We start from the raw sequence: 19,980 nt of genomic DNA, 5'->3' as shown, positions 1-19,980 counted from the left end.
CCCTAAGTTAAGGACTACTAGGTGGCTTAGTTCAGAATACTAACACACAACCTGGGAAGGGTGATGCATACATGTGTAATGTTGTTTTTGAGGCCATTCAGTAAGGTGAGATGTGAGAGCGTGACCGGACAAACGTCGGTCTAGGGGAGAGCATAAACAACGCTTGATTATATACATATTTTACATATGTATATATGAAGGCTGCGATGTGGAGTATTTAATTTTCTGGGATTCAGTACCCCATGGATGTGTATGGGTATGCAGACATGGGAATACTGAGAAGTGTAATGTACTCGCAACGACGCACCTACGCTTAGGTAAAAAGGTGAGTTACCATAATGAGCTGCCCTATGGTTAAAGTGTGGCAGCGGCGCCTATGCGTGGCTCGGCGCTTAATGAAGAGCTGGCCTCCATATAGAAATATATGGAGTATATACTGAGATAAACTGTCATGTGTGAATTGCATCATTGGGAAATGGGCTGTGATGGAATTTTCTGCAGGTACACTAACTTCGAAACGTATGTGTAGCTGACGACTAGCAATATACCGAGAGAGAACGTAGATATGCCACCGATATAGAACGCTATTGCCACATTATGTTGGCAAAATTCGTGAGGACGAATAAGACGATCATGCATCCTGATTATTGCATTGTGTTTGTTGTTTGTGCACAAATATACTTTTCTCACCCTTATTCTGATAATTGGTGATTGTGAACGAACGTGCTTCCCTCATCTTTATTTCGATAATAAATAATTGGAAAATGTGTGAAGCATTACTGTCCTATAAGCAATTTCTAGCTTTGTTTGATGTGTCCTTTAGACATGTGTTTATGTGGTCTGTGGTTCTTCTTAGTTTGACCGATAGTGCAACTTATGTTTATTTTTGTGCCTGTGTGCCGGTAGAATGTTGATAGTTTGTTTGCGTAAACCCAAAGCTAAGCTATGTCCTTGTTTAGTAAACTTGATCTAAACGTGTATTAATTTCTTGACAACTTATCCTAGGTGTCATCTTGTGTGAAGATCATTTTCTTCACGAGGTCTTTGGAGTTCTAGCAATTAGATCAAGTCATGTCCTCATCATCTCAATATTTGAAATTGTATGAGATCTAATTCATAATTTTGTCATTTCTTCAAAGTCCCTATAAATCTTCAAAATATGCATGAGTTTGAATTATCGATTCCTACTCCATGGCCAAACTCATGCAAATACAAATAGATGTTTAGGTAATTCCCTTATTGGACCTAAGATGCACTCAAACTTAAAAACAAGGATCTCAAGTCTGTAATCTTGACAATCCACTTGTAGCTCTCTTATGGTCATATGTTCATCCTAAACCATACCCTTGTTCGGTAATGGTGACACGATTAAGGACTCATGGTGCCGCAGCGAAATTGAGAGCCTCCTATGAATGCGCACACAGGATTGTGCTACTCGTCGGATGCTGGTATCAAGGTCTCTGGTCATGATCCATTGTGGAACTACACTGATGTGTGATCTTCCGTGGACTCCTCCCTTGAAACAATTTCTATGTTGTTTGTCAAATGATCAAGCAACATCTATCATCTCTGTTGGATAAAAAGAGCATACCACTTTCATGTGTGGTCTCTTTCCTTTTGATCTTGGTAGTGACTACTCATACAAGTTCCCTTTACGTCCTTTGTGTAAAGGTGAAGCCTTGGAGCTTTTTAGTGTTGGAAAACAACTGATTAGCTCTCAAAATGGAGATCTGCTTCCCCTGCCACTGAAATGCAGGAGTTTGTTCATTCGCTCTTTTATTCAATCCATGTATTCCCTAACCAAGTCGGTTCATCTTGTATAGAAGAAACGGATGAACAACCGACCAAATGGATTCCTGCCCAAATGCATGATCAACTGTTAATAAGAGTGAACTCTCAACCCTTGGCTTACCGGTGGTACTGAGAGGACCTGCTCAATATCAAAAGTAGTTCAACAAGTTGGTTTTACTAACTTGTAACTGCCCTATGAACAAAGGTTGAGTTTAGAGATCGTTTTGTCGAGTTGGCTAAACTCACTTTGGTTCAACCCATCCTAAGAAAGTTCTTACAAAGATCAAGTTAAAATCGACTGATAGTCACCTAATTATCGCTCTAGTCGTGCCTTGATCGACTCACGTGTGCTTTTCCAGCATATGTGATCAGGTCGAGTCATGCTTAGTGCTCAAAAAAGTGGATTGATTGTGAAGCCAACAGTTGTTGATAATCTTCACTGATGTTTCCTTGAGTCTCCATTAGCATCATTGGACTTGGATTTTCTGGCTAACACGAGTTAACTGTGATGTTATTCGACATTCACACCCGTCTAGTGTGCTATGAACTTACTGTGACCACTTGTTGGTAAACCTCTTTCTGTGTGATTTACCCAAGAGGTTGCATCTGGTTCTGTTTGGGTAAAGTCGTATATCTACCGCTCGCCCACCAGACTCAGATATTACAGTGTTATCAGGAAAAGCAAACTGCACACATGGAACCTTAGGTGTTCTTCTGCCAATCATCGTCTCTATTGTTGGCATCTCTAATTAGCATAAAGATGATACATGCTACACTCACTTGAGATCTTGAGATAATCGTCTTTGCTTGGAATTAGCTTATGCTATCACTATTATGGATAGGGTTATATGCCTCTCTACTCTTAGAAGTCTTTCGTTCTGAATCTCGGGACGAGATTCTTTTAAGGGGGGAAGGCTGTAACACCCCAGGTGTTTGTCGTCTTCTTGACCACGAGTGCGGACGTTAACACATGATAGCGGTGAATGTAAATGTCACTAAATTTTTAATCATCTTTGTCTATCACGATTTTGATATCGTGTTTGTCTCCATATGTTTAAATTGTCCTAATTTAGTTTGCAAAAATTCAGACTTTAGTAATCTTCCGAAACATCAGATCCAATATCGTTTGGGTTGAGCCATCGACGTCTTGCCCAAACTCTAACCTTTGAAATCGGATCTGGTTCTGTAGAATCCATTTTTTTAATTCTCTCGCGCCTGCGTCGTGCGCGTCCCTCTGCGGTCTGGCATTGTGACGTGTGGCGAGCATTAACCGGTGTCTGGACAGCGCACAACCTCTCGCCCACGTAAACGATGTGTGTCGTCGCTTTTGAAAGGATCACAAGTTCGATGCCATATCGATCTCGCGTATTTATTTTCGAAATGTCGAGTCTTGTGTCTGTTTAAAAATTTATTGATAAAGGAAACATTAATTTGGAATCTCGACCCACTCTTGTGATTTTTTACCCGAGTAAATTTTATTAGAAGCTCGGCGACAAGGGCGTTGATGCGAGATTTAATTGGACCACGATAATTAAAACCGAACTGAGTATTCGTAATTAATCTGTTCCACTGTCTACAACTGTGGAAATTTGTCTGATCCCAAAAATACCTACCAGTGTTAGTGTAGTCTAAAAACATTAAAATTGATTTTGTTTTGATGGGTCTGTTTGCATCTCGCTCGGATTCAAATCCCAGATTTTCACTTATTTGGGGTATTCTATTGGTTAAAGATTGGAGAAGGAAAATCTGAATTTTCTTACCTCTAAGTGTCCATCTTCAACTAATCCTCATCCTACATAAACAATGGCTCCCAGAAAGTGTCTCTCGTATGTTCCTTGATTTCCTTGGAAATTTCATCCACCGCCAGCATTACTATTACGTGGCCAAAATCCCTGAAGCGGCATGTCTTACTCCCACACGTCCTTATCTTCCTCTAGACTTATCCCATCGTTTCTAGCTTCTAGTTTATCCGTTGTCGGCATTATCTTTTCAAGAGCTGGACGCACGTCTCCATGTTGCCTGTCGGCCTTATCTCCATCCCTCATCACCTCTGCGAGCACAAGTTTTAGCGCCTGCCCTCAGTCCAGCTCGCCAGCAGCTCTCTGCCCTCCTCCCTCAAGCCCTAGCCGAGTTTTTCCATGGTGCCCTGGATGCCAGCCCCTTTACTCGATGCCCCTGCTAGGTTCCATAGCCGTCGCTGCCCCAGCCATCTCCTTGGTGACCGACCTCGCCCCTGCCCCAGCCACAGCTTCCCCTTCGGCCCTGCTGCTGCAAGCACTCAGCCTCTCCTATGGCACATGGTGCTCATCCAGCCCCTTTCTACTGGTGTTTGCACCATCTCTCTGGTGCTCGACGAAATGACCATGAGGAGTTTTGTGTTGTGTGTAGCCCCACCTGCGACACCGTCGACCCCCGGTGAGGTTCTGTTCTTGCCCTGTCGCTTTAGTGCTCGACGTCGATTACTAATGTGTGAATTGTGTGTGTTGATGAGGGAGTTAACCGGTAAAGAAGTGAGGTCCGTGCGACGTTTGCCAAGTGTTCGATGGAAGGTCCGAACCGGGAACCTCGCCTTTCTCGCGGATCTTCGGGTCGGTTTGTGAATTGGTGAGCCTATTCGCTACTCTATTTAGTTAATTTGATCGTTGTATTGATTAGAGTTGTGGTCGATGATTTTCTTGTTTGTAGCGCAAGCATATGGTGTGTCGACTTTCAGATTCATTGTTGTCCACATGTGTGATAGTTGGTGAATGAACATGTCAAAGGAGAGTAAATTCTTTAGGTATATGTGTAGTATGATTAAGACGAGTTCTTTTTGTGATGATATATTATGTGGAATATACTTGGGTGAATATGTATATGTATAGTGTAATTAAGTAGGTGATCTTAGCTTTAATTTATAATAAAGTACTAGAGAATTCTAAGTTTTAAGAACATGTGTGATGCTTGCTGTTTAATGCTGCATTACCAGTTTTACGTAAGCAGTTAGTTTAGTAAAGTAAACCAAGTTTTCTGTGAATGTGTTATATATAAAAGATGTAGATAACTTCTTCATCTTACTGGTATAAAAATATCATGGTCATAGGTCTAGTAGTTTGAGAGTTATGATTTTTCCAGGTCCAGTTTTAGAATCTGTCTAAATTCTGTACAGGTTCCGGAAATTGGATTGTTTGGCTAAGTTAAATTGAGAATCAGCTCTTAGTAATTATAGGAGAATTGTAGTACTTTTCTTAAGCTTTCCAACAAATTTTGGAGCACCCTTTTTGGTGGTCTAGAAGTCAAGTTATGGCTGTTTGAAATATGAAGTCTGAATCTGTCCAAATCTGGACAGAAGAGACTGTTTGTGTTAACTGACCTTTCTACGCATTGAATTAACTGGAGATGATTATAAATGAGTTGTAGACAATTTTATTAGCTTTCTAAAAAGTCTAGGATCACATGTTTTGGACGTCTAAATATCCAGTTATGGATTTTTGAAGTGAGTAGTCGAATTATGTCCAAATCTAGACAAAATTTACGTTTAGCACTGATTGACCTTTCAAAATGCCGAATCATGTTATGCTGATAATACAAAAATTATAGGGGATTTATAAGCTTTCTAGAAAGTCTTAATTCACTATTTTGGATGAATATCTTGTGAGTTATGAGCAAAACCGTTGACTGCTGAATGCTGTCCAGAAAATCTGCAATGGGGTATTTGGTTTGATTCCTGTTTGGCTATGTAGGAGTAATCAATTTTTGATTCTTGAGTGATGAAGACTTATGACATTTGAAATGTTTATCCAAATGTCTTGTTGCACATGGTTGAGTTTTTCTTTCTTAATGTGTGCTTTAAACCAATTAGTTTGGGAATTAATACTTTGATGAATGTATTGGAACTAGTAGCTAATTAGACCTTGTGTGGTTATAATGAAATCAATAATGCGAAGAAGGTTAGTAGACATTTATATCTAGTATTATTGAGTTGATTCGATTGTCATATGTTTATAAGTGTGTTATGAGTGCTTGATACTTGCGTTAGGCCTATTTAAGTGTAAAAGATGCGCTTGTGGTACATAGTAATATCTTCACATCTAGTGTGCTCATAGGAGTTGTGATAAATTTTTTAAGTGTTTACCCTCTTTAGTATAGAATATCTATCTCATGCTATTCATGTCCATGCTTATATGCATTATGCATTTCCAATAGGTACGCTAGATGATTATGCGAGCTGAAGGACATGGATCAGAGCGAACCATAAGATGGTATTGGTGGATTAATCTTGTGGATGCATCAAGCCAACACCAGAATGGAAGATGCTCACCAAGTGGTCGTCAATTAACAACACTAACGTAGTGTTTATCCCAGGCAAGCCCCGGTGCATTTGCCACCTCCTTGTTGTTTTAAAACTTTTATCACTTATATGCTGCATTAGGTGATAGGAGTTGAGTGATGAAACAATTGATGGATTGCCATTCCTTGGAATTCGATTACTATTCCTTGATACCTGTTTTATAAAGAGAACTAATGAGGCTTAGCCCTGCTTAGAAACTAAAAGTGTTTCTTTTAAAAAGAATGTTGTGCAACACTGGATATGGGTTTTATGAAAAAGAACTTGCAATAATGAAGGCATCGCTCGCAATGATGAATTCATTATTCGAGTATTGTACCTCTGTCAGGTACATGGTTTGAGTGTTAAATAATAAGATGAGACCAGACGTTGAGCAGGAAAGGTCGCCTGTCTGTGTCGATTAAGGACCGTTCCGATTGTTGGCCTGCTGATCTAGGACCCTTTAACTAGCCACATGCCTCATCATGGGTAAGCTTAGCCTCGGCTGGACCAATACCAAAAAGGCCAGCCCGCAATGGGAGTGGAGAGATGGCGAGAGTATCGTGTATCCACCTGGCAAGAGGCTGGATGGTGGGGTACTGAGCTCTCGGTTGGCGGGGACCCATTCTGGTCTTGAGAAACTCGGTGGCGAGTTGACATATGCAAGGGTTAAGTGCTACATATGTCGTGTGGTTGGAGATCCCCAGCTGGGTATTAATCGATTCGGATCGCCGAACTTCTCGGATATGAAGACTGGATCTTCGACCCTCATCGTAGATAACAAGTGAAACTAAAGATGCTAAAATGAATTTAGTGTAGGACAAGTGAATGCTCTAGATTAGGCAAATCTAGATTCAGGAAAAGTACTTAATTTGTGAAGTAAAAGTTTGGCATAAGGATCCACTACTAGTAAGCTTTTCTGCAAAAACGAGTCTTTGAAATTTGATGAGCTTTACCTTGATTCCCAACAAACCAGCATACCCTTGAGAGTCTTTTCTTTAGTCGGGTAAGTCTTGCTGAGTAATTGCATACTCAGGGTTTTATTCCCTGTTGTTTTTCAGGATTATAAGTTTGTTCTGTTGTGGATGGTGCTAAGTGCCGGTGGGCTCGGCCTTCTTATATAAGTATATCACATCTTTAGCTTCTTTATTGAGGACTGTCACTTAAGCTAGCATGTATTTTAAAACTTATAAATGTTTTATACATTCAAATTGTAATTCTTTTTAATCATTTTCTTTTGTAATCACTCCGATAATTGTATAATGTAAACTTATTGTAACATGTAATCATTTTGTAATAAAGAATTTATTTCCGCTGCAAATGTTGGTGTGTGATTTGTGTTTACTTAATCTTGCGATCTTGGCGGTAAGTCGTTTATCCGGGGTCCTTGGGACACTCGGACAGATCCTGTTAAGTTGTTTGGTACACATGCATATCCGTCTGAGGTCTTTAAGACAAGGACAGGTGCATGTGGGCCCTATAACTTAGGAGGTTCTGCGACAGTACGCGTTTGGCAGAAATGAAGCAACGGCTAGGAAGTGGTTGGGGGCTATAAATACAACCCCAACCACCTCCATTCACTACACCCAAGCATTCCAACCTTTTACATTCAATACAAGAGCTAGCAATTCATTCCAAGACACAATCAAAGCTTCCAATCTCTCCAAGTTCCACAATTGAGACAAGTGATTATTAGTGATTAGCGACTTGAGAGAGAGTGTGATCTCTGTGTTATTTGTCGCTCTTGTTGCTTGGTGTTTGCAATCGTGCTTTCTTCTATTCCCATTCTTATTTTCAAGTGACTTGTAATCAAAGCAAGAGACACCAAGTGTGTGGTGGTCCTTGTGGGGTCTAAGTGACCCGTTTGATTAAGGAGAAAGCTCACTCGGTCTAAGTGACCGTTTGAGAGAGGGAAAGGGTTGAAAGAGACCTGGTCTTTGTGACCACCTCAATGGGGACTAGGTTCTTTGGAACCGAACCTCGGTAAAACAAATCACTGTGTTCATCCGTTTTATTTCTTGGTTGATTTGTTTTCCCTCTCTTTCGGACTCGGATTTAATTCTAACGCTAACCCCGACTTGTAGTGTGTGCTTAAATTTGTAAATTTCAGATTTCGCCTATCCACCCCCCTCTAGGCGACTTTCAATTTGCAAAAAGACTTTGAAAAGACTTTCCAAAAGAATTTGCAAAAACAAAACAAGTGGTGCAAGTGTGGTCCAAAATGTTAAATAAAAGAAAGCAAACCATGCATATCTAGTAAAAGTAAAAATTGGTTTAATTCCAAGTAACCTATGCACTTACCTTATGCAAACTAGTTTAATTCTACACTTATATATTTGCTTTGGTTTGTGTTGGCATCAATCACCAAAAAGGGGGAGATTGAAAGGGAAATAGGGTTTAACCTTTTCCTATAAATAATTTTGGTGGTTGAATGCCCAACACAAATATTGGACTAACTAGTTTTCTCTAGATTATATATTCCACAGGTGCATAAAGGTTCAACACAAACCAATAAAAGATCAAAGTTAGGGTTCAAAAGCAAAGGAGCAAAAGAACCAAAGTGTGCCCTGGTCTGGCGCACCGGACTGTCCAATGTGCCACCGGACACTGTCCGGTGCACCAGGACCGTACAAGTCCAAACTCGCCACCTTCGGGTTTCTTCAGCGCCGCTCCACTATAATTCACCGGATTGTCCGGTGTGCCACCGGACTGTCTGGTGCACCAGCGGAGCAACGGCTCTCCAGCGCAACGGTTGACTGCACAGTGCCCTGACAGCGCTACAGTACGCAGCAGAAGTCAGAACAGAAGTCAAAGGCGCACCGGACAGTGAACAGTGCCTGTCCGGTGCCACTAGAAGACAAAGTCTCCAATGGTTGTCTGCGCCCAAACCCTAATGGTTGGGTGACGTGGCTGGCGCACCGGACAGTCCTGTGCGCCCATCGACAACAGCCACTCCCAACGGTTGTTTTGGTGGTTGAGGGCTATAAATACCCCACAACCACCTCCACTCCAACCATCCAAGCATTTAGCACTCCTCATTCAATACAAGAGCAAAGTGCAACACTCCAAGACACAAATCAAAGCCATCGATCCAATCAAAGTCCCCAACTCAATTCTAGTGCTTTAGGACTTATGAGAGGATCGTTCTTGTGTTTCTTTGTTGCTCTTGTTGCTTGGTTGGCTTTCTTTTCTTTCTCACTTCTTACTCTCAAGTGCTTTGTAAGCGAAGCAAGAGACACCAATTGTGTGGTGGTCCTTGCGGGGTCTAAGTGACCCGTGAGATTAAGGAAGAAGCCTCACTCGGTCTAAGTGACCATTTGAGAGAGGGAAAGGGTTGAAAGAGACCCGGTCTTTGTGACCACCTCAACGGGGACTAGGTTCTTTAGAACCGAACCTCGGTAAAACAAATCATCGTGTCATCCGCTTTATTTTCTTGGTTAATTTGTTTTCCCCTCTCTCCCGGACTCAGATTTTATTCTAACGCTAACCCCGGCTTGTAGTGTGTTTAAAGTTGTAAATTTCACTTTCCGCCTATCCACCCCCCTCTAGGTGACTTTCAGGCCGGCTGGCGGGCGGGGGCGCCGTCGGTGCGGGGACGGTTGGTGGGGGCGGGCACGCCGGCGGGGGCGACCGCGGGGCGCCGGTGGCGGGCGGGCCTGGGGTGCGGTCGGCGATGGCTAGAAGAAACGGGAGCGAGAAAGGAAAGCGAGGAGAATATAAGGTTGATTCGGGGGTTAAGATAAAAAATATAACTTCCTAGAGTAAAGCCGTAGGAAGTTATTTAACTTCCTAGAGGTTTTACATGTACTCTAGAAAGTTAATTAACTTCCTAGAGCATGCCATAGAAAGTTAGCTTTTCGTTTGACTGGTCAAAAGCTGAAAGCTAACTTTCTAGAGGAGACCATAGGAAGTTAGCATGGACAGCTAACTTCCTAGAGGCGGTCGTAAGAAGTTAGCATGGGCATCTAACTTCCTAGAGGCAGCCGTAGGAAGTTAGCGGCTCGTTTGACCGCACCCGCGGTCAGCAACTGAAAGCTAACTTCCTAGAGGAGGCCGTAGGAAGTTAGCAAGATAAACTTACTTCCTAGAGCAGGTCGTAATAAGTTAGCTTTTCGTTTGAATCATTAAACACGGAAAGCTAACTTCCTAGAGAAGGTCGTAGGAAGTTAGTTGGCCATGCTAACTTCCTAGAGACGGCCATAGGAAGTTAGCGACTCGTTTGACCACACACGCGGGTCAGCATATGAAAGCTAACTTTCTACAACTTTTATAAAATACCGTAGGAAGTTATGCTTATTTTCTAGAACTATCAGTTGCCTCTCGAAAGTTATTTATTTCTTACAGTTTGTTATAAAAGCTGTAGAAAGTTAAAAACTGTAGGAAGTGTATGTTTTTTGTGCGCCCTTTGTGACGGCGTTTAAAATATAGAAATAGAAAAAACTATGTAGCGGCGGTCGTGGTGGCCCATCATCCTTGTTGGTGCCTCGGGATAGGGCCGAATTGGCTTCCACATGAATAAAAAAAGAGGGAATTGAGCCCACTTGGATCAGGCCTAATTGAGCCTTTTTGGTGGCTCTGGCCTCCCGATTTCGAGCTCCACTACCGAGGATCCCACGAGAAGCTGTCTGTCCTGCCTTTCCTCCTCGGCCAGTCGACCTCGAAGCATCCATCCATCCAGTGGAGTCGAGCCTCTCGCACGCTCTCCTCCAGTGTCGCGGAGGGAAGCGTGGCCGACGGGGAAGAAGAGGATGGATGCGGCGTGGACCTCCGCGGTGAATCGGGCCACCGGCATGGCCGACTCCGCCAAGCGCTTCCTCCTCCCCTTCCGCCGCCCGCCGCCGCCGCCGCCGCCATGTCCGGACCCCGACCCTAACCCCGTAAGCGAATCCACACCCTTCTCTGTCTTCTCGCATTTCAAGTTCAAAGTTCAAACCCCACGACGTAGCCCGTATAGGTAGGGCTCTGTCCCGTTCGCGTTGCCGGGGATTAGGATGCCGGCGGGTCTAGTTTGAGCGTGTCTGTAAATGCCAAAAGCTTCCCCTTTTTTTCCCGATCGATGTAGGGTTCTGTGGAAGCTGTGGCCTATTTGTTGCATTTATGTACCATTCTTTTTTTCTTTTGGAAGCCACATTAGGACAGGAAGGCAGTGAGCTGCACCATTTTGTGTTGCCCACGTTCATAAACTATCTGATGTGTATGAACATTGTTTGACAAATATTTAAGTCTGGAATATTTCAATGCACGTTTGCTAAATTGAGCCAATTTGTACATCACCCGTGACACAGATATTTTTCTTTGTAATTCATGTTTTCTCCAATCATAAAATGGGATAGACAAGTGTGGTGTTCTAGTTCCTTAAATACATTCAGAAAATAGAATGTGGCCTTTTTCTTCTCATGTGCCCTTAACGCCTTCTCTATTCGTGACATGATTTTGGGTCAAGGGACTGGCGTAAACTTGATGTTCAATTACGGGCTCTGCTGCTTTTGGTTTTGTTTGGCATTTCCTTCGGGGCCTCTGATTCATGTGCCTTCCATTCTTTATTTACTTCAGGTACAGATCTTGAAACGTTTGCAGCGACAAGCGTTTTACGACATTATGCAGCTGAGGGAGAGGCAAGAGAAAGTTGAAAGAGTGATCTCGTTGTTCAAAGCTACCAAAGTTGGTCCGTTCGCAGAAGAAAGCACTCGGGTCAAGGGCGTTGTCAATGTCGCTGGCTCGCTCCCAAGAGACATCTCAGAAGCAGAATCTTGTATCAGTTCACGGTTTGTGTTTGAGGCTCCTGTCAGGAAGAAGGATTCCCTGTTTGCCGAGCTCAGCACCGAACATAGATACGTGTCTCAGGAAAACGATCACATCGAGACCCCTTTTGTGTTGTCAAAGTTGATGTACCTGTCGAACATCAGTGACTCGTTTTCGGTTGCTGTTGTACCGAAAGGAGCTAGGTGTAAAGATTTTTCAACGGACCAAAATATCCGAGAGGTAATTTCTTCAGACGAGCAGCGATGCCTTCAATACTACCATTTTTGCCTGCTAATGTGGTAAGGTAACAGTTTGCTTAACAGGAACATTGGCTGGCCAGTTTGCGATCTTCGCTGAGGCCACCTTTGCTGAGTAAAAGCCACAGATATGCTGGCGGCCTAATACTGAGATCGAAGAACTTCGCTGTTTCTATAGCGCAGCTGATCTCAGTTGCCGCGAGGCCAGTAAACGGCGGTGAAGCCAGCAGAGTCTGTACAGAGTTTGGGCAAATCTCGTACCAGTTCCCTGATGACATAAAGTTGACCCTGTCTGCTGCTTTGCATGGACCCAGTGTAGTTCCTCGGAAGAGGAAACCAACTGCTGGAGGTTGCGTTGGTCTTGAGCTGGAAATTGATGAGGACTCCAGAATCGGGGCCTGGATCGAGTTGAACAAGAAGTCAAGCTCACGTTTGCTGAGATGGGCCCTCACACTGTCAGATACGCCGGAAGGTGACCTTGGATGGGGCGTGAGCTTGCGTAGAGGCACTGAGGAAAAACCGCAACTGTTTCAGGTGGAGGGATTTCTGAACTTGCATCTGGGGAAGGCTGCTGCCGTGCAGCCTGGCATCGTGTTCAACGTGGATGGCCGGAGGTGCAGACCTGGTCTCGTATTCCACTCGAGTTGGTCCTTGTGATTCTGGTGTAGGAACTTTTGGTAGATCACAGAATGCTGATGAGATTGTATCAGCTGAAAGAGGCAAATGATTCATTTGAAAGTGCATGATGCTTTGGTGCTGATTATTTCCAGTTGTTATAATTATTTTTCAGGCGTTGACTTATAATGTTGATTTGATATCCCTATAGCAGATGTGATGAACCATGAATCTTCTATTTTTATTTTTATGGCACATATGTAAATGAGTGTTAAATTGCACAGAACCGGCTGGAAGCAACAAGCTCCAAGCATTAGCCTACGGTACCCCCGGGGTTCAGTTACCACAGAATCTACAGGAATTACATGATCTCGTCTGATTAAGCGAGAAAAGAAAAGGGGGGGAAATCAGTAGTGTTCTACTTTTTACAACCATGAACGAATAGAAGACCAAAAAATCCCAGCCTAGCCTGCCGGTGAAGTCCTTTTTACAGCAGGGACTTCCACGGAGCTGAGATCTGCAGGATACGGAGTCCATAGCCCTAATCCTCCTCTACTCTCCTTCAGTCCCTTCTTCACAATCTCATCGGTTGTTTTGGCCCACTCGACTTTAGAGGAGTGTTCTCTCGTGTGTCCGTGCAGGATGAACAGCGAATTGTATTCGCAGTTGGGGAACATGAAGAACTTGAGAGCGCCTCCGAGCCTATGCACCACGTAGCCAAAGCTGATCTGATCACGCGGCGTGAAAAGATTGACCTCGTTGAACCAGAGGCAGCTGAAGAGATCGGTCATCGTCGTATGTTCCCGGATCAGCACTGCTCCCTCCGGCACATCTGCAACTTATACTTGGTCTTGTAAGCAATGTGGATTGGGACCAGTTTTTCAGAAAGTACTAATGTTAAGCAACAAACAACAACAGTTGTGTAGAATGTTGTGGGCATATGTGATTGCGCTCACCACTAGGCATCTTTTTCTTTGGGCTCCAAGGCTCCATCCCCTCATAATAGTATAATTTCATCTGAAGATCAACCAAAGGACGAGCATATCGCTTCCGCCGTTTGATTGCATCACCCTCTTCATAGATGCTCCTATGATGCTTATGGGCAGCTACTGCAAATGTGTTTTTTCCACGCCAGAGATATCTGCAAAGAATTTCCATTTCAGATCATTATCAATAAATAAAGCAAATATGATGTGTCTGAGGTTCCAGATAGTAAACCAACCTCTCGAGAATAAGAAGTGGGTCAACTATGAGCTCCATTTTCCCATCAATCCAAATGCTATACCAAGCTTCAGGAAACAGCCTATGTGTTAAAATCTTTGGTATCTTTCCATTCCTTCTAGGTTCGTCAAATGGGAGGCGATGTACCCTTATAAGTCGCCATATACCAACCCATTTCCCCCCAGCACTGTCAATCTTGACACTTGCGTTCTTTTGAACAAAATCAAGAGATACTTCATCTACCACCATCAGGAAGCAGAACAACTTCTGAGACCGATGACTAATATTGGATGGCTGATGGGGAATGTCGTAGCCATCAAAAATACCAGAGGCAACCACAAATCTGCATTTCTGTATGTACTTGAGATCAATGGTATCCATATCTGCACCACTATTTTTCATAAATCCACAGTGAACCTGAGTATATACCACAAACCAAGCACATATAACAGAGCTTAGGGGCTTAACAATAAGCATCACAACTTAAGGTTCAGAAAACAAGCAAAAAGAAAAGGTCATTTTACGATACCACTTAGAGGGAAAATGTGCACTGTTCTTTAGAAACAATGATGAATATGCAGGTCATATTTTTGTATGCCCCAACCAGGCATGCACATGAAAGTTACACCAACTGGTCAGCGAAATATCAACTCCACCTTTAGATTCTAGTGACTGATCTGATCTTCATCATCTATGAATCTTGGAGAATATCAAGTTGAAGACTGGCTTATGCATCGACTGATTAATTTTATGTTCTGGAATTTCTGTGAGATTCAAATAAGTTTCATGTAATTTTGATCTTGATGGTGTTTCCAAGACAGTTCACACAATGTGCGTACCGTTGGTGCAGTTTGCAAGACACCACGGATGGAAAACAGCAGATGCAAGGTGAAGACACCAAATACTTGAATGCAGCACCGGGGAGCACGCCCCCTAGTGAAGTTATAATGGTACCCAAAGGGCTGATTTCTTCATTTGCCTTGCATGCGATTTGATACCAGACTCATTCATTTAGCATTCAACAATATCTGCACATGCTTCAGTGCCAAATGCCCTAATCTATAAAGTAAAAAGGAGAATGCAGCAGATTTTTCCACCATTATACACTTAGCCTCTCACTGCCACTCACACTAAAAGCTATAGCATAAAAGTTAAACTGAAGTGTACAAGCAAGTTTATACAATACATGCACAAACTAAAGGCAAGTAGTTACCTTCATGGTAGAGTTCAGTTTAAAGCTCTCCTCCCTCTGTTTCCAGTTTTGGTGCCCTCCAAACAGCGGTGAAGGATCTTTGTCCTGCTTGTCAACCGTTATATATGACAACTTCTTCACGATTGTGTTGGGAGTCCTCTTTGGGATGGCAATAGCATTTGGATCATTCGCAACAGGTATCGGGCAGCCTGTAGATTGAAGTACAAATGTGGGGCTACGAAGCAGTCACAATTTAGCCACCAAAAGGATTTTTTTTTAAGGCACGAATCTTACGGTGGAGTGGTTTCGATGAGAGCCCCATCGAGTCCAACACCGAGAAAACTTTACTGTCCTTTTCACAAAGGGCTGCAGAGATACAAGGCGCAACAAAGCATGTGATGATAACTGATAAGACAAAGAGTACCACTATTATGATAGGCAGCCTATGGAAGACCAGAAAGTGTTATATTAGAGATTAAATTAAACAATGTATTAGAAGAACATATTAGCTAGAACTCAGAAGCAAGACATCTTAAACGTACGATTGCACACTGAATAATGGAAGGAGACGTGAGATAACCAAGAGGATTAGTTGTCAGATAGTGTTTCCATTCCTTATCAGGGGTACAATGCGAGGTAACTGACTCCCGAAGCAATGTAAGCAAGCAAGCCTCTGCTACTGTTCCACCGATGCATCATCAAGCCCATGGCATTTGCGCATTGCAAAGGCGAAACACGCTGCAGTGGGTCTACGGAAGTACGGATAGCAGCGATGGAAGCCGCGGCGAGTCGGCGACCTAGCTGGCTGACCTGAGAGGAACGCGACGGGGGAGCTGCAGGGCCGGAGGTGGAAGGCGAGTGCGACGAGCCCGAGCATGGCCCAGGCGATGGCCGACACGAGCACCAGCCGCACGGCGCCCCTGCGGGACACCACCCGCACCGCCGCCGCGTGCGCCTTCAACGCCGCTTCCGTGACGATGCCGCCGCCTAAGACCGAACCGAACCATTAGCTAGATCCGAACAGGAAGCGCAGCGCCAATTGGGTCGGGTCAGTGCCTACCTCTGCTTCGTCTCGCCATTCCTCCTCCTCCTCCGCCGCCGCCGCCGCCGCCGTGCTCCCGTGTCAGGCCTACGGCTTTGGGGCCTGTTGGGGGGAGGCCACTGTGACAGTGTGAGAGCCCAAAACAAACTACTGCAAACGTGTATTTTTTTTTTCCATGCCATAGATATCTGCAAAGAAATTCTGTCCCACAGGCCACAGATCATCAGAAAGCAATGTCGATTCCAGATAGAAAGCCAACCTCTCAAGAATAAGCAGTGGATCCACTACGAGCCCATCAATCCAAATGATAAACCAAGCTTGAGGAAATAGTAGCGATGTGTTAAAATCTTTTAGTATTTTGTTTTCGTCATACGGGAGGCGATGTGTCACCATATACCAGCTCATTTTCCTCCAGCACTGTCAAATCTTGACAGTCGTACCTGTTCTTCTGAATGAGATCAAGATATACTTTTTACTTCATCTATGACCATTAGGAAGCAGAACAGCTTCTGAGATCGACAACTAACATTCTGATGGCTGATGGGGAGTGCAACCCACAAATTTGCATTTATGTATCAACATTATCCATATATACCCAACACCACTGTTTTCCGTAAATCCGCTTATATCCTTGTAAAAGAAGAGTTCAGATGCTTAATGACAAAGCATCATAACTTAAGATCCAGAAAATGAGAAAAATGAAAAGGTAAGGTACCGTCTAGAGGGAAAACTGGCACCGCTCTTGTTGAAACAAATGACGAAATGCAGGTCATATTTTTTATTATATGCCCAAAAGTTGACAGGCAATTGAAAATTACACTAACTGGTCACCGACATTACAACTCCAGTGTAGATTCTAGTGACTGGTCATCTATGCGTATGATAAACTAGTCTTACAGGTTCATGAAGGTACATCTGCTTATTAAGTACAGCTACACGAACAAATTAGAACAGGACCGATCATTTGTTTTTGGGTACTGCAAGTCTGCAACATAAGGGAGGCTTTAGCGAGGGAAGATACTGTCGCCATCCTCGTTTCTGTCAAGGTAGTTGAATGGAGCATCCCCTTCGTAGCGGAAATCTGGGCCAACATAGCACTTCATCTCATGAAACAGGTTCAGGTTGTCGACCAACTTATGGAACACGTTGCAACCGCAGCACTGTAACAACAGACCAAGATCAAGCAAATGTGGATACATACATTTGAAAGCAAACAGCTAGACAGAATGCAGCACCGGTGAAAGAAAGGGACAACATTCAAATGCGGAAAAGAACAACTTGCAGGTATCATTGTCCCGCATAGGTCGTAGCTAATTACATGTGAAAAACAATTTAGATCTGGAGTTCCATGTATAGAAAGAAAAAAAAATCAAGGCCAGAGATGACCGCAAACCTAATAGAGAACTATGATAATTCACAATACAGGCAAGCTTGAGCTTTACACCAAAAGAAGATACACATCTTGGGTTGATATTGGATGGACTACAATTATTTAAGCAATTGACGCGTCTGAAACTGAAAGAACACTACATATCTAATCCAACATCTATATAGAGCACACACACAAAATGGCAATTTTGAATGGTACATATGGCAATTTTGTGGAAGAATATATAACCCATGGTAAAACTGTAGTAATTATTGACAGCAGTATTCATTTCTTTCAATATTCAGAAGAATTGCATCAGATTATTGCAACATGATGTCTCTTTTCTCATCTCTAGGATATCCAAGTTCTTAAATTTTGAACAGATGCAGAATTTTTTCCGTTCCCATTTATAGGTCTTTTTGGCTTTTCTAGGTACATAGCAAAAGCTATGTATCTAGACATGCATTATATCTAATGTAACTAAACAAGCCAAAACGACCTATAATTTGGGCACATCCATACACTTAACTACGGCAGGACAAGGATCATCTTAACTTGACTCTTATTAAGACATTGGTTACACTAACCACATACTAGTTCATACCTGAACAAACACAGTTCCATCGGTGTAGGCATGAGGATTGATGGCCCTGGTCGTACGCTGCCCGCACACGTTGCAGGTGAAGGCCACCCGCATGCGCCGCCGCGGTGATTTCGTGAAGAGGGACCAAGGCAGCGTCGACACCTCCGGCCTGCCAGCCCCACCGGCTTTGCTCGCCGTCGGCGGGCCCTCCATCCCCGATCCCGTCGTCCAGCCGCTCCCCGTGGCAGCGCTCACCACCAGCCCCATGGCCGCGTCCTGCCGATGCGGCACAGGAGCCAGGTCAGCCGACGTCACAGCATCAACCAATCAAACAGCTCGATCAGACAATTTGCGGGCGGCATGGCAGCGAATCGAAGCGAGAAATCGCACGAGATGGCGCGAATCTGCGAGCGCAAAGCGAGCCTAAACCCGCCCAGTTCGATCCGAGTGCTAGTTACTAAGAGATGCCCAATAGAAATGCAGGACGAGACGGCACGAAAACGAGCGAATCGGCCCGGGGTGCTGTCGGATTGCGCCAAAGGTGGTTACGGCGGGTTTACCGCCGCCGCGTCCGTACCTTGGAGAGTGGCGAGATGGAGAGTCCGTACGGCGCGAGGCTGGTAGGCTCGCGCCGTGGTTCCGAGCTGGACCCTTTCGCGGCCTCCTTGTCGTCGTCGTGACCTGTACATGACTCGTGATGTGTGAGGATTACGCCACCGGAGTGGTCGAAACGAGACGCGCGGGGAGGGGAGGGGAGGGGAGGGGAGGGACGGACACGTACGCTTGGAGGCGGCAACGGGGAGGAAGGCGGCACGGCGCCGGCGGTGGACCGGGGCAGAAGAGAAGGGGAGCGGGAGAGAGCGGGAGGTGGTGGCGATCGCGGCGGACGCGACGGACTCCATGGGGCCAACGGAGCGGAGAGCGAGGTGCTGGAGCAGGCGTGGCGTGAGATGTTTTTCTTCTTCTGCTGGGAGGCATCATTTCATTTCTTTTCGAAGGAGCGGGTGAGAATTAACGGAGCTTGTTGGCCCCACATCTTCTGTTCAGTTGGTCGATTTTCACAACATTTTTTTTGTTAGACCTGTCTGAAAGCAATCCAGTTTTTTTAACACCAGTTTTTAGACCAGCTTCTTATTAAGAAACTAAGAATCTAATTTTTATAAACCGTGTCTACCAATTCGAACCACCTCAATTTATATAAACCAGATTTTTAAAAAAAAATTGGGGGCGTCAAAACATGGTCTTAATCCGTTTTAAAAGGGTGTTTAGTTTGTAGGGAGTAATTTTTAGTCCCTTCATTTTATTCTATTTTAGTCACTAAATTGCTAAATATAAAAACTACAACTCTATTTTAGTTTTCGTATTTAGTAATTTAATAAGTAAAATAAAATAAAATGGAGGGACTAAAAATTAGTCTCTAAAAACCAAAACCCCCTAACTTTATAATAAATTTTCACAAACCAGCTCGGGTGTTTGGTTTCTAGTGACTAATTTTTAGTCCCTTCATTTTATTCCATTTTGGTCACTAAATTACCAAATACGGAAACTAACATAGAGTTTTAGTTTTTTCGTGCAATTTATGGACTAAAATTAGTCCCTAAAAACAAACACCTCCTAAAGTGGGCTGGCGATCTCAGGTTTGTCAAACTGGTCCCTAAACTCTTAGAATAATAGATTAGGTCCCTAAGAATTATTCGGGTGTTATTTTAGTCTAATCGACTGTGAACAAGACCTGGTTAATTAATATGGCCTTGCCACCGTGTCATCCACGTGGCATGCTCTTACCACATGGCCACCTCCTCGCCGTGTCATGCTCCGACGATGTTGTGCCACATGGACGACACTATGGCAAGGCCACGTCA

At 43.8% G+C, this 19,980-nt stretch overlaps 3 protein-coding genes across 5 annotated transcripts; 1 reads left to right on the top strand and 2 right to left on the bottom strand.

Annotated features, from left to right (window-relative positions):
- Nucleotides 1-3,474: 3,474 nt before the first annotated feature.
- Nucleotides 3,475-12,992, top strand: LOC100278560 (uncharacterized). 3 transcript variants are annotated; one of them, XM_023300269.2, is made up of 5 exons: nucleotides 3,475-4,206; nucleotides 4,300-4,395; nucleotides 5,977-6,135; nucleotides 11,651-12,079; nucleotides 12,163-12,992. In XM_023300269.2, exons 4-5 carry the CDS (start codon nucleotides 11,696-11,698, stop codon nucleotides 12,751-12,753), a joined length of 975 nt encoding a protein of 324 aa, XP_023156037.1. In that variant the 5' UTR covers nucleotides 3,475-4,206; nucleotides 4,300-4,395; nucleotides 5,977-6,135; nucleotides 11,651-11,695; the 3' UTR covers nucleotides 12,754-12,992. The 3 variants fall into 3 exon arrangements, with proteins under 3 accessions (XP_023156037.1, XP_023156038.1, NP_001348268.1); XM_023300270.2 differs by adding an exon at nucleotides 4,477-4,570 and having other exon boundaries at nucleotides 3,475-4,395; NM_001361339.1 differs by lacking the exons at nucleotides 3,475-4,206; nucleotides 4,300-4,395; nucleotides 5,977-6,135 and adding an exon at nucleotides 10,744-10,974 and having other exon boundaries at nucleotides 12,163-12,858.
- Nucleotides 12,955-16,264, bottom strand: LOC100383122 (uncharacterized). The gene is made up of 7 exons (NM_001175788.1): nucleotides 16,185-16,264; nucleotides 15,935-16,111; nucleotides 15,419-15,490; nucleotides 15,146-15,333; nucleotides 13,934-14,349; nucleotides 13,668-13,852; nucleotides 12,955-13,543 (listed from the first exon to the last, which is right to left on the bottom strand). Exons 1-7 carry the CDS (start codon nucleotides 16,201-16,203, stop codon nucleotides 13,176-13,178), a joined length of 1,425 nt encoding a protein of 474 aa, NP_001169259.1. The 5' UTR covers nucleotides 16,204-16,264; the 3' UTR covers nucleotides 12,955-13,175.
- A 649-nt stretch (nucleotides 16,265-16,913) lies between these two features.
- Nucleotides 16,914-19,086, bottom strand: LOC100192616 (uncharacterized). The gene is made up of 4 exons (NM_001137831.1): nucleotides 18,900-19,086; nucleotides 18,696-18,799; nucleotides 18,140-18,394; nucleotides 16,914-17,326 (listed from the first exon to the last, which is right to left on the bottom strand). The coding sequence occupies exons 1-4, from the start codon at nucleotides 19,018-19,020 to the stop codon at nucleotides 17,171-17,173; spliced, it is 636 nt and encodes a 211-aa protein (NP_001131303.1). The 5' UTR covers nucleotides 19,021-19,086; the 3' UTR covers nucleotides 16,914-17,170.
- Between the last annotated feature and the right edge of the window lie 894 nt (nucleotides 19,087-19,980).

The sequence above is a fragment of the Zea mays genome, chromosome 6 (assembly GCF_902167145.1).
Source record: "Zea mays cultivar B73 chromosome 6, Zm-B73-REFERENCE-NAM-5.0, whole genome shotgun sequence".
NCBI classification, from domain to species: Eukaryota; Viridiplantae; Streptophyta; class Magnoliopsida; order Poales; family Poaceae; genus Zea; species Zea mays.
Note: the sequence above shows the minus strand (reverse complement) of the source record. Positions and strands in the feature narration are given on the sequence as shown.